Source organism: Sus scrofa, chromosome 3, assembly GCF_000003025.6.
Source record: "Sus scrofa isolate TJ Tabasco breed Duroc chromosome 3, Sscrofa11.1, whole genome shotgun sequence".
Classification (NCBI taxonomy): domain Eukaryota; kingdom Metazoa; phylum Chordata; class Mammalia; order Artiodactyla; family Suidae; genus Sus; species Sus scrofa.
Genome location: NC_010445.4, coordinates 114,050,425 through 114,064,008, shown reverse-complemented (window position 1 = coordinate 114,064,008; position 13,584 = coordinate 114,050,425). Strand labels below are relative to the sequence as shown.

The window sequence follows — 13,584 nt, the reverse complement described above, 5'->3', positions numbered from 1 at the left end:
CCAGCAGAACAGGCACATCAAAGGGCTTCCACGCGATACAGATCTATATCATGTATGTTTAATCCATGATTGTTACAGTGCCTCTGTCTCCTGACTCAGGTTGAAGTTTCAAGTTAAAAAATATGTCATGTGAAATTATTAATTAATAATTGAACAACTGCTGTGTCATAGTAAGTACAATGGGAATATGAAACAAGTATATTCCCAGCTCTTAAGGAACTTACCAGTATTATAAGAAAGACAGGGGAAATTATCTGAGCGTTAAGGCCAAGACATTCATAGAGATTCAGAGATAAGGGATTTGGATAAACTTGGGGGGGGGGCCCGCAGCTGCATCATATGGAAGTTCCCAGGCTAGGGGTTGAATTGGAGCTGCCAGCCAGATCCAGAGCCACAGCAATGCCAGATCCAAGCCATCTCTGTGACCTACACTACAGCTCACAGCAATGCCAGATCCTCAACCCACTGAGCAGGGCCAGGGATTGAACCCACATCTTCATGGATACTAGTCCATTTCATTACCACTGAGCTGCAAGGGGAACTCCTAATATACTTTTAAAATATTATCATGTAATTATGGTAGCCTAGTACACCTTTCCTGGTATAATTTATTCTCTAATCTCTAAGGAAATAATTTATGTGGAAAGAGACTTTTTGTATGCCTGTTCCTGAAAAATGATTTTAAAAATATTTTTCATTATTCCATCACCTTTATTAATTTTAACATTTTCCCATAATATTAGGTTTCCTAAGTTTACAGAGGATTTTCCATTCATTACATTGTAGATCAGCCGTCTCCTAGTAGTATGTGGAGGAAGCAGCTTGATTTGTTTTTTTGTTTTTTGTTGTTTTTTTTTTCAGGAAGCCATCTGTATAAATCTCACTAGTTTGGTTACTTCTGGGACAGCTTCCTACAGATTAATGGATGAGTGATTCTCTAGTAGGCTTCTTACTAGACTGTTACCATCCCCAAAGATGGTATTTCAGTGGGTCTGACCAAGAAATTCCCTCAGGCAATCCTGAAGTGCAGTCAGGTTTGGGAACCATTGCGATAAGCAACTAATGCCATCCACTGGTTGCACAAACTTTGTGATGCCCTCTACCAGCAGTTGCACTTGACTTAAGGGGAGACACAGCACTGTCACCACTTTTTGCCCAAAGTACTGAAGTATGTGATACACTCTGATTCTTGCCTTAACTTTATAAGTTGGACTTTCTATTACTTAAGAGATTTAATTTTATTTGCCTATAGTTTATATAAACATTTTGACCAAGGCAAAACAGGTCTAGGTTATTGTCTCACTGTCCAAATGACTAGGCTCCCTGCAGATTTAATTGAGCCCTGGTTTAAAGTATTGTGTTTCTAAACCATTGGAATTCTCTATAAAATAGATTGATTAAAGTGTAATAAGCAAGCAAGCTATCATTAACATATGAAGTGAAACAAGCGAGGAGAAATGTAAAGAAATATAATTCAACACTTCTCCATTAGTAATTTCTTAATGTCCTTCTATGTTTTTTAGGGGAAAAAAAATCCCTCAATATAAATAACTTTTTTTCTCAGAATTAGTCCAGAATTCACATAGCTCTGATTCTAGTGTTTTGGAGATTCTGGACAACTGGCCAAATAGCATCCGTGGGTTGAGCACATCTTTTTCTGATATATTATATTCAGCAGTATCTAACTTGTAAGACAAACGTAGTCCAGGAAACACTTACATGGGAACCACTTGTAAAGACATTGACCTGCTGAATTAAAATCTCAGGTGAGGACCCAGTATTGTAACAAGCTCCAAAGGTAATGCTCAGTAAGTACATCGAGTTTGAGAACTACTGGTCTGTCAGGAATGGAGAGAGATATGTAAATTTGCATTTGCAGCTTCCCTCCTGCCTCTTCACTTAGGGACAGTGCAAAAGGAGGAGACAAATTATACCATTGTCCTTGATTTTGTGTAGAACTTTTAAAATGTAAAACCTCTACACTGACTAATATTTAGGCAAGAACAATTTGTCCTCCATCTATCCTTTTCCCTGCCTTTAACTTACTTTTTTAAGGCAGTGACAGGCATAAAATCCTAATGTGCTTTAAAAATTCAAGTTCTGGAGTTTCCATCGTGGCTCAGCTGTAATGAACTCAACTAGTATCCATGAGGACACAGGTTCGGTCTCTGGCTTTGCTCAGTGGGTTAAGGATCTGGCATTGCTGTGGCATAGGCTGGCAGCTACAGATCCGATTCAACCCCTAGCCTGGGTACTTCCATATGCCACGGGTGCGGCCCTAAAAAGACCAAAAAATGAAAATAAAATTAAGTTCTTAGCTTAGTTTTCCAGCTCCTTTTGACAGAGATAGCTCACAGATTGCTTTTAAAGGATGTTGACTGTTTTATTTTCCAGAATCAAATTTGAAAACACATTTCAGCCAAAGAATTTATGGGAGCATTCAGCATGAACTAGATGGAAGCAGTGGTTCTCCATTGAGACTTGGGAGAAAGGGGTATAAGAATCACCTGAGGAATTTTTTTATCCAGGAGGGGGTCCATGCTTTGGAAAAGCTTCCCAAGTTCTATTCAGTTCAGAACCATTCTTTTAGAAGAAAGTCTAGGTTAAATGCTTTCCTGAGTTCCCTGATAGGATTCATCTGGGGCAGTTGTTAAACCAGATTTCTGGACTCCACCCACACTGCTGAATCAGAGTCTGTAGTCTAAAATGTTTTATTACAGAGAAGTTCAGAAAACTTAAAACAGAGATTCCCCAAGATCTGAATAGATATAGCTATTAAATGATAGCTATAACTAGGAAGTGATGTTTCATGGTGAATTAAATATGGGACACGTTTCGTTCTCTGACTTTTGGAGATACATAAGACATATTGAAGATATTTAAGTTTCTGGGAAATTCTGTGTTAAAGGCTCCTGTTTGACTTTGTTATCCAGACTTATTTTCCCTCAGAATACTTTCTCTAGCACATCTATTAGCACTTAAGGAGAGCAGTAGTCATGGAAAATGTTAGGCTAGATAGCCTAGAAAAGTTTTATAAAAGTTCTATTTACCTATTATCAGTGATGTAATATAATGTCATTCTTGTCTTTGAAAGATGTCCATGACATATTTTTATATTAAAAAGTAAGCTAAGAAAGCACAGTATATACAGTAAGATCTCACTTTTGTATATCTGTCCAATTTTAGAAGATTCATAGAATGTTTACAGTGGTTATCTCTGAGTGATGGGATTATACAAGTTTACTTTTATTTCTCTATTTATAATCACAAAATAAAGTTATTTTCATTTAAGGAGTTCCCATTGTGGCTCAGTGGAGGCAAATCCGACTAGTGCCCTGAGGGTGTGAGTTCGGTCTCTGGCCTCGCTCAGTGGGTTAAGGATCTGGCATTGCTGTGGCTGTGGCAAAGGCTGGCAGCTGTAGCTCTGATTTGACCCCTAGCCTGGGAACTTCCATATGCCACAGGTGCAGCCCCAAAAAAGCAAATAAATAAAGTTATTTGCATTTTTTAAAAAATCATGATATAGTTGGAAAGTATTTGTAGTATCAAGAAGTTTAGGAGTTCCCGTCGTGGCGCAGTGGTTAACGAATCCAACTAGGAACCATGAGGTTGCGGGTTCGGTCCCTGCCCTTGCTCAGTGGGTTAACGATCCGGCGTTGCCGTGAGCTGTGGTGTAGGTTGCAGACGCGGCTCGGGTCACGTGTTGCTGTGGCTCTGGCGCAGGCCGGTGGCTACAGCTCCGATTCAACCCCTAGCCTGGGAACCTCCATATGCCGCGGGAGCGGCCCAAGAAATAGCAACAACAACAACAAAAGACAAAAGACAAAAAAAAAAGAAAGAAAAAAAGAAGTTTAGAAGTGTTGCTATAAAACCTAAGTCCTCATGTGAATAACAGGAATGTCCATGGTCTGTATAACAGAACTAACTGAAAATATTTTATGTCAAACTATTAAAAACATTTAAAATACGAGTTTATTTTCCTTTTTTAGAGATTTTAATATACAGAATAGAGTTTACTCATTGGTGACTGAAAATCTGAGGGCAACTAGGGAGTTAAATTGTATTTTTTTTCTGCGTATATTTAGGAAAATACCAAAAAGAAAGAGAAATCTCTGTCAGCATTAACCTGTAGTTCCCTGCAGCACATTTTAAACCTATCCTGATAGTTAACATCAGTAAGACATGCTTGTTGAGGTTATCTCAGCACTAAATTGGGTGGAGAGGAAAAGCCAAATATCTCCACCTCTACAGCTACTATCACCAGAGGAAGCAGCTTCCTTTGCTTTGTTGCTCTGTTGAGGCCTCCTCTGAGGGAAAAAAAATTAAAAACAATTGCCATTCTAAAGGTTCTTTGAAGAGTTCTGGGATGTCAATAACCCCCATCGGTAACATCCCTCCCTACTAAGTGTTCTAAAAATTTCAGAAACAGATAGCCAGGATCAAAACCTGGCAGAACTACATCAGAAAGCAAGGCCAGGATCTGTGATTAAATGAAATCCCAAATAGTTTTTTCCAGACCCAGACCTTTCTTATGAGGAAAATTAGGTGTATAGAGCAAATGTTTATTGACCAGCCAGTCCTGTAAAAGAATTATGGCTCCCATGCTCACGTCTTAATTCAAAATATTAGATTGTTATATAGAGTTGAAGCTACTAGTATAAATGGTGTCTTGGGATTGGCTGAATATGAATGAGTAAGACTCCAGTACTTTGGAAGCTGCTTATTTGTTGTTTGTTTTTTCTTTGGTGTTTATTCAGGAAATACTTGTCTGGTACATGCTATCCTAGATTTTATCTCACAGTAAACTGGTTCCATTTTAGCGATGATGGGCAAAAGCTAATTTGTATTATTAAGTCCTAATCTTATAAATGACAAATTCAGACTTCAAACCTAAATCTGATTCTTAGGCTTTTATTCTTTTCGTTGATTTATGCTGCCTTCCTTTTTACCTCTCTAACAGAATTTTAGTTAATGGATAGTCTTAATTAGATTCTAATTAAAGTTTTAGTATATTTAATATTGCCCTTTTTCATTTCAAAGGTTGTGAATTATGATATGCTAAGTCTAGTTCACACATTATCATCCAAAATAAATAATCTAACTTCAAGACTTCAACTTTAAGTGTAATCATTTCCTGTATGTAGGGATTCTTCAGTTTTGGAATTTTTTACCGCTTTAGATAATGTCCTACAAGTTAAGGCAGCATAAACACCAAAGGACCATTGATGTTGCTGTAATCCATATTGGGTATCTTAATGTTCCCATGCTAGCCTGAGTTTGCAGTTTTTCCTCACTTTAAAAGGCTTGTCAATAAATCAAGAAATTTCAGACTTTCTGTTGTAGCTCAGTGGGTTAAGGACCCGACTTTGTCTCTATGAGGATGCAAGTTTGGTCTTTGGCCTTACTCAGTGGGTTAAGGATCTGATTTTGCCACAAGCTGTGGCATATGTCACAGATGCAGCTGGGATCCAGTGTTGCTGTGGCAGTGACGTAGGCTGCCAACTCTAGTTCCAATTCTACCCCTAGCCTGGGCATTTCCACATGCTTGCTAGTGTGGCCTTAAAAAGAAAAAAAGAGGAATTCCTTTCGTGGCGCAGTGGTTAACAAATACGACTAGGAACCATGAGGTTGCGGGTTCGATCCCTGGCCTTGCTTAGTGGGCTAAGGATCTGGCATTGCCATGAGCTGTGGTGTGCAGACGCGGCTTGGATCTGGCGTTGTTGTGGCTCTGGTGTAGGCCAGCGGCTACAGCTTCAGGACCCCCAGCTTGGGAACCTCCATATGCTTCAGGTGCGGCCCTTGAAAAGACGCAAACACCAAAAAAAAAAAAAAAAGAAGAAGAAGAAGAAAAAGAAATTTCCATCCATTAATTTCCATTACAAAAGTAAGTCTAGAGTTGTACACAAGCAAAAACGTAAATTGAGATACAATATAAGCATTTGAGAACAGCTAATATTTAAAATCTGTCCTACAAAGAAAAGTTACAGTAGTTGATCGCAAGTTAGTATTTACTTATTGAGATGAGATTCAAGTTGAAGAAAAGTTAGCAAGTACTTAGTGGATGATTTTGTATGGAAAGGGTTGTCCAATTCAATAGAGAGTGGGAAACAAGAATGGGACACCGTGCCAACCCTTCTGTTTATTCTACCTGAGAAAGCAAAATTAAGTAAGTAAAAAGTTATCTATCTCCTATTCAAAGAGACATTGGAGAAATGTTGAGGAAACAATGAGAAGATTAGAAATGCAAAATGAAGTCAGATCGTATAGAGCTGTGCGCTCAGTATTGTAACCACCAGCCGCATGCAGCTATTGAGTACTTGAACTGAGGCTAGTGTGGCTAAGGAACTGAATTTTAAATTTTATTTACTTTTAAATTTAATTTGTCACGTGGCTGGTGACTACCGTATTGGATAGTCAGAAAAGCCAACGAATGTTTTCCAGCAGAATTTCTTTTTTTTTTTTTTTTTTTTTTTTTTGTCTTTTGTCTTTTTGTCTTTTGTTGTTGTTGTTGTTGCTATTTCTTGGGCCGCTCCCGCGGCATATGGAGGTTCCCAGGCTAGGGGTTGAATCGGAGCTGTAGCCACCGGCCTACGCCAGAGCCACAGCAACGCGGGATCCGAGCCGCGTCTGCAACCTACACCACAGCTCACGGCAACGCCGGATCGTTAACCCACTGAGCAAGGGCAGGGACCGAACCCGCAACCTCATGGTTCCTAGTCGGATTCGTTAACCACTGCGCCACGACGGGAACTCCATCCAGCAGAATTTCTTAAGGCCAGTAAATAATGATAAGAAATAGACAAAATGGCATAAGCAAAATAACATGAAGTATACTATGTCTTGTCTGGCCCTTTATATATCTGTAGTTGTCTCTTCATCCCAGGTTAATAACTTATCTTAAAATGTTACTTTTGTTGTAGTTGTGTTTTCTAAAATATATTGTCAAAAAATATTAACAGTTGGGAATTGTTAAATTTTTTTAGGGTTTTGTCATAGCAAACATTTATATCCTTACACAGAAATTATTGATTTCCATTCAAGACTCTTCCTCAGCATTTATTACTTCATTAGCTACTAAATTTCTCCATGTGTTATATTAAACGTGGCAGTGATTTGAATGAAATTGCCAAATAGGTAAGGAATCCTTGTCGTTAATTTTAAATCCTGATTTTGGTACTTAGGCAGATTTATGTATAGTATAAATTTACAGCAGATTATGCCCTCTTCAGTTTAAATGGTATACCCAAGACAGTAAAATACAGCTTGTCTTCTCTTTACTTAAAGTAATATATAGCTAGCTCCTGGGCGTTCCCTAGTGGCTCAGCAGGTTAAGGATCTGGTGTTGTCACTGCTGTGGCTCAAGTTGCTGTGGTGGCCGGGTTCAATTCCTGGCCCCAGAACCTCTGAATGCCCTGGGCATGGCCCAAAAAAGAGAGCTGGAATTAAAGTAATATATAGCTTCAAAAATTATTTATCAATTGGTCATTTTGTCTTTTTCATGTCTTTAAAGTATGATTGAAACTCTTTCTCAAATATCTTTGAAAAATAGGACTAACATTTATTACAGGCTAAATTGTAATAGTCATTTGTGATAGTAGTTCTTGTGTTTCAGTGGATATGATTTTTAACCTTGGTATAGCTGAATCTACCTATTAAATCTTGCTTTTGAAGAATTCTATCATATTACTGAAACATCAATGACATTTTTTTTACTTAGTAGTCTGATATAGCCTTTACATATTTGATACATACTTACCAATATGGTAGGAATTTTGTCTGTTATTAAAGCCAAATTAAATCATGTTGTTTATATAGTGCTTTGACTGCCTTAGCATAGTTTTTGTTCTGTATTAGTAATCGTTGGCTTCATCTTATTATGCTTACTAAACTAAATTCAAGCATCAAAAGTAATAATATGGCTATAATAATAATTTGTCAAGTGTGAGCCTTATTGATTCACATTCCTGATTGAAAATTTAAATTTAAATTTTAGTTACAGAACTCTACAGACTGGAGTTCACTGGTGACTTAGCAGGTTAAAGATCTGGCACTGTTACTGCTATGGCTCAGGTCATTGCTGTGGCACGGGATTGATCCCTGGCCCAGGAATTTCTGTATACCATGGAAGCAGACAAAAAATTAAACAAAATGTTTTTTAAAAAAAGAACTCTAGAGTTCCCGTCATGGCGCAGCGGTTAACGACTCTGACTAGGAACCATGAGGTTGCCTACCCTTGCTCAGTGGGTTAAGGATCTGGCATTGCCGTGAGCTGTGGCTCTGGCGCAGGCTGGCAGCTGCAGTTCCGATTGGACCCCTAGCCTGGGAACCTCCATATGCCATGGAAATGGCAAAAAGACAAAAAAAAAAAAAAAAAAAAAAAAAAAAAAACTCTGACTAATCAAAACTTGGTGAATTTTATGGTAAATAATTATATTTCAACAAAGCTGTTTTTAAAAATCAGCCGGCCGAGAAGGGGGAAAATTGTCAGAGATAATACTAAAAATGAGAGGAGAGAAAGTTGCTTCTTGGTATTTTTAATGAATACTTAAGAAATTTAAGGCGCTTCCCCATTATAGGGAAAGATAAAGGTTGATTTTTTGTGTGTGTTTTGTGGTTTCTTCGTAATCATAATTTCTATGAGGAGGCACCCATCAAATAGGACTAAATTAAAACTTGTTATCATCTGGTATATTTCACCTGGAATCAGTTTTCCCCTCAGATATCTGCTTTGTCTGAACTCTTCTTTATTTTGAGTCTGAACAGGCAGCAGTTGGAAGGATATTCAAAATGAGGTTCTAGATAGAAACGAGGTGTGGTAATTCTCCTTTGCCCAAAGTACAACTGTCAGAATTTTTAACTAGGTTTCTCTTTTGTTTGAAACAGTGATGACTCGTGGCACTGCCTCCAGCCCATCCTATAGGTTCATATTGAATGATGGGACAATGCTTAGCGCCCACACCAAGTGTAAACTTTGCTACCCTCAAAGTCCAGACATGCAGCCTTTCATCATGGGAATTCATATCATCGACAGGTACTACTTATTTGGAGAGCTTCATATGAAATAAGTCAGTTCACATATCTCTTCTTAGAGAAAAAATTTTTATACTCTTGGCTAGAAAACAGATTTTAAATTAGGCATTAAACTGGCATGATGGGTATATAATCAGTATATCCATACTGGCTTTTATAGTTTTGCCATTTAATAATAGCTTTACTGTTCAAAAAGGGAGACAGGAAAGGTGTGGCTGAATGCTTGTTTTAGGGGTGAAAACCAAAAAAGTGGCTAAAAATTATCAGCTTTCCATAAATGAACCTATGGTCATAAAAGATTTGAGTTTGTTAATGTTATTTTTAACTTTGAAAGTGTTTTATTTTTATTAGGGCAAAATTTAGAGGCTTCTGAGTTCAAGTTGAGAGTTTCTCAAACTATAAATTATTAATCTCTCAACTCGAAATTTTTGAATGTCATTGCCTCTGATTTGTTCTCTTCCCAAACTATGTTGTACACTATTCTATATGGTAACTTCATGAAGCCATTCTTTTATCCTATGAATTATTCAAAACCCTACATTTACAACTATTTAAAATTTAGCATTAAACAAAAACAAAGACATTTTCCCTCACTTCATCTTTCCCTCATCTGATATATTTGCTTATTGGAACATGGTAATACCAGTCACAAATCTGTTGTCATAATTATGGATTTGAGTAAAGAACTCGATGAAAATGTGAATTCAGTATTCTGCTTTTTCTAATTTTAGTTTAATTTATGCTTGTGAGTGGAATTAGCACAGTTCTTTTTTTCATATTGTGATTTCTCTTTCAAAACATCTGCTATGTCTGCATGTCACCCTTTTTAATTTTTACATCAGTGACACAGTATTTTCCTTACCCAGTCTTCCTCTTTGGAGTTGAAATACTTAAAAGCTGAAACAAAGGAGTCATGAATAAATTCTTTGTAAACAGGTGTGAGAAGTTTCTCTTAGTGTTAATTATTTGTATTAAATTTTGAAAAGTTTAAAAGTACATATATTGGACTTTTTTCAAGGCCAGGAAAGATTTCCTTCCCATTTAACTAAAACTACGATCAAATTTACAAGACCTTAAGCACTATTTCCTATTAAGTGCTACTAGTATTTCATAGTAGTATTAACAGTCCACTGTTTTTCCTTAGTTTAAAGTGATGCAGAAGCTTTTTGCTTGATAGTCTGCAACATTAGTAAAGTTAATGATCTTGTTTTATAATATGCATCATAAAAATATTATAATGGAAGCAGCAATGATGTTTGAATAACAATGTCTTTTCCCCTTCCAGGGAACACAGTGGTCTTTCTCCTCAAGATGACACTAATTCTGGAATGTCAATTCCCCGGGTAAATCCTCCCGTCAATCCTAGTATCTCTCCAGCTCACGGTGTGGCCCGTTCATCTTCATTGCCACCATCCAACAGCAACATGGTATCCACCAGAGTAAACCGCCAACAGAGCTCAGACCTTCACAGCAGCAGTCACAGTAATTCTAGCAACAGCCAAGGGAGTTTTGGATGCTCACCTGGAAATCAGATTGTAGCCGGTGTTGCCTTAAACCAGGGACAGGCTAGTTCCCAGAGCACTAATCCCCCTTTAAACCTCAATAATTCTCCTATGGAAGGTACAGGAATATCCCTTGCACAGTTCATGTCTCCAAGGAGGCAAGTTAGTTCTGGATTGGCAACAAGACCCAGAATGCCGAACAATTCATTTCCTCCTAATATTCCGACATTAAACTCCCCTGTTAGCATGACAAGTACTGCCTGTAATAATAGTAACCGATCTTATTCAAACATCCCAGTAACATCTTTGCAGAGTATGAATGAAGGACCCAATAACTCTGTTGGCTTTTCTGCTGGTTCTCCAGTCCTCAGGCAGATGAGCTCACAGAATTCACCTAGCAGATTAAATATACAGCCAGCAAAAGCTGAGTCCAAAGATAACAAAGAGATTGCATCCATTTTAAATGAAATGATTCAGTCTGACAACAGCTCTAATGATGGCAAACCTCTGGATTCTGGGCTTCTGCATAACAATGACAGACTCTCAGATGGGGACAATAAATACTCTCAAACCAGTCACAAACTGGTGCAGCTTTTGACAACAACTGCAGAGCAGCAGTTACGGCATGCTGATATAGACACAAGCTGCAAAGAGGTATTGTCTTGCACAGGCACTTCCAGCTCTGCCTCTGCTAACTCTTCAAGTGGCTCTTGCCCCTCCTCTCATAGCTCACTGACGGAGCGGCACAAAATTCTCCACCGACTCTTACAGGAGGGTAGCCCCTCGGATATCACAACTTTGTCTGTGGAGCCTGATAAAAAGGACAGTGCCTCTACTTCTGTGTCAGTGACTGGGCAGGTACCAGGGAACTCCGGTATAAAACTGGAACTGGATGCTTCAAAGAAAAAAGAATCAAAAGACCATCAGCTTCTACGCTACCTTTTAGATAAAGATGAGAAAGATTTAAGATCAACTCCTAACCTGAGCCTGGATGACGTAAAGGTAAAAGTGGAAAAGAAGGAACAGATGGATCCTTGTAACACAAATCCAACCCCAATGACCAAACCTCCTCCTGAGGAAATTAAACTGGAGTCACAGAGCCAGGTAGGTACTTCCTTGCTTCACAGAATGAACATTCCTAGTTATGTTTTCTTTTCCTTTATTTCACTCCATCCATAGACCATTTTTGGATTCAGGCTATGTTTTATCCTATCCATTGGACGTGTATTAAAAGGTTGGTGTCAGTGGTTCTCTTTGGAACCTTGGAGGGCTGCAATATTAATGCGACATTCTAGGAAAATAGACATTTCTTTCTTTCTATAACATCAGGTTCACATCTCTGGAGATTTAAAAGAAAAATAACTTCCCTGTCCCTTCCTCCCATCTCTTCACCTATTAAATCCAACTCTCTGAGAATAGAACCCAGAAACCTGTATTTTCAAGAAGCTCCCCAGGAGTTCCCATTGTGGCTCAGTGGTAACGAACCCTCATAGTAATCCATGAGCATGCAGGCTCAATCCCTGGTCTGGCTCAGTGGGTTAAAGATCTGGCATTGCAGTGAGCTGTGGTGTAGCTCGCAGACCTGGTTCAGATCTGGCATTGCTGTGGCTGTGGAATAGGCCAGTAACTGCAGCTCTGAGTAGACCCCTAGCCTGGGGACCTCCATATGTGGTGGCTGGGGCCCTAAAAATAAATAAGTAAATAAATAAACAAACTCCCCAGAGAACGGCATATAAATGAAGTGAGAGCAAACTGTGAGTAGACAAGGCTGCCTAGTCTGGCTTGCTTTGCTATTTAATTTCCTCTGAAGCATTTTCTAAAGTCGTTTTCCTTCTCACCTGATTCTAACCACCTTCAACCCCCTGCCACCATCAGAATAGAGACTTTGAGTATTCTGGGTAGCAGGGTATATAACATGCCCTGAAACAAATAAATATAGATAAACTTTTGCATAAATTGTTACGGATCAGGAACCTCAGTGTTTAGGCTGGGGTGAGGGGTTAGGGTGCAGAGTTACAGGCAGCTTCATTTATTGAATAATTGCTGTGGACTCTGAAGGAATTTAAGGACAGAAAATAAGTCCCCTCCCCTCTAAGAGCTTAGAAATTATTTAGCCAGAATATAGACATCCATGAAATGGCTGAAAATGTATTCACAAAGCATTTTATTGATAAGACTCTCCACTGTAAAACAAGATGCACACTTAGAATGTGTAGGTTCTATAGTTTCTTGAGCCAACTTTATTATTTTCTGCCCTCGTCTCACAGAAATCTCTCTCTTCCCTCAGGCATACTGCATTCTAGGCACATGGAAGTCCTTGCCATTCCTGGGATAAGCCATGTCTCTTCTAAGCATCTTCTGCCTTGCTCTCCTTTCTATGTCTGCTGAACTTCTTCTCATCCTTCACAGACAGTTCAGACATCATCTCTGTAAAGCCTTTCCCCGTAGCCCTAGCTAGACATGCCCTTCCTCTCCGCTCCCTTAGTGCTCTGTCTTGTCTCTATTTACTGCTTGTGTTAACACTATTTTGGTTATTTCTTTACATGTGTGCTCTTTAAAAGGCTATCTCATGTTTCTTGGTACCACTAAACTAATACCAAGTTTTTAAGCTGAAAAACAGCTTTAAATAATAATTGTATTAAAACTCTCTTTAAAATTAAAAGTAACATCTTTATAAAATAATGCCATTGTGTACAATCTTAGCACATCTGTCTTGGTGCACAAGTACATGCGCTTCTGCCCAGTTTATACCTAGGAATGGAATTGTAGGATCATAAATATGTTTGTGTTCGTCTTTAGTAGATAGTGCCAGTTTTCCTAGTGTGCGGGAGTTCCTTCTGGTTGCTCTCTGTCCTTGTTAATACTCATTATTGTTAATCCTTTAAATTTTAGCCATTCTGGGGTCTGTATAGTGCTCTCTCATAGTTTAATTTGCCTTTCCCTGATAAATATTTATTGGTCATTTGGATATCTTCTTTTGTAAATAGCCCGTTCAAGTATTTGGCCCATTTTCCCAGCATGTTGTCTTTTTCTTATTGACCTCTAAGAGTTC

General features: G+C 38.5%; 1 protein-coding gene across 12 annotated transcripts in view; it reads left to right on the top strand.

Annotated features, from left to right (window-relative positions):
• The window catches only part of NCOA1 (nuclear receptor coactivator 1), a 253,867-nt gene that overhangs the window by 187,072 nt on the left and 53,211 nt on the right, over positions 1 to 13,584 (top strand). For all 12 annotated transcript variants that reach the window (XM_021085899.1, XM_021085898.1, XM_021085907.1 and 9 more), the window contains 2 exon segments: positions 8,884 to 9,031; positions 10,316 to 11,636. In XM_021085899.1, the coding sequence (XP_020941558.1) occupies positions 8,884 to 9,031; positions 10,316 to 11,636 (1,469 nt within the window).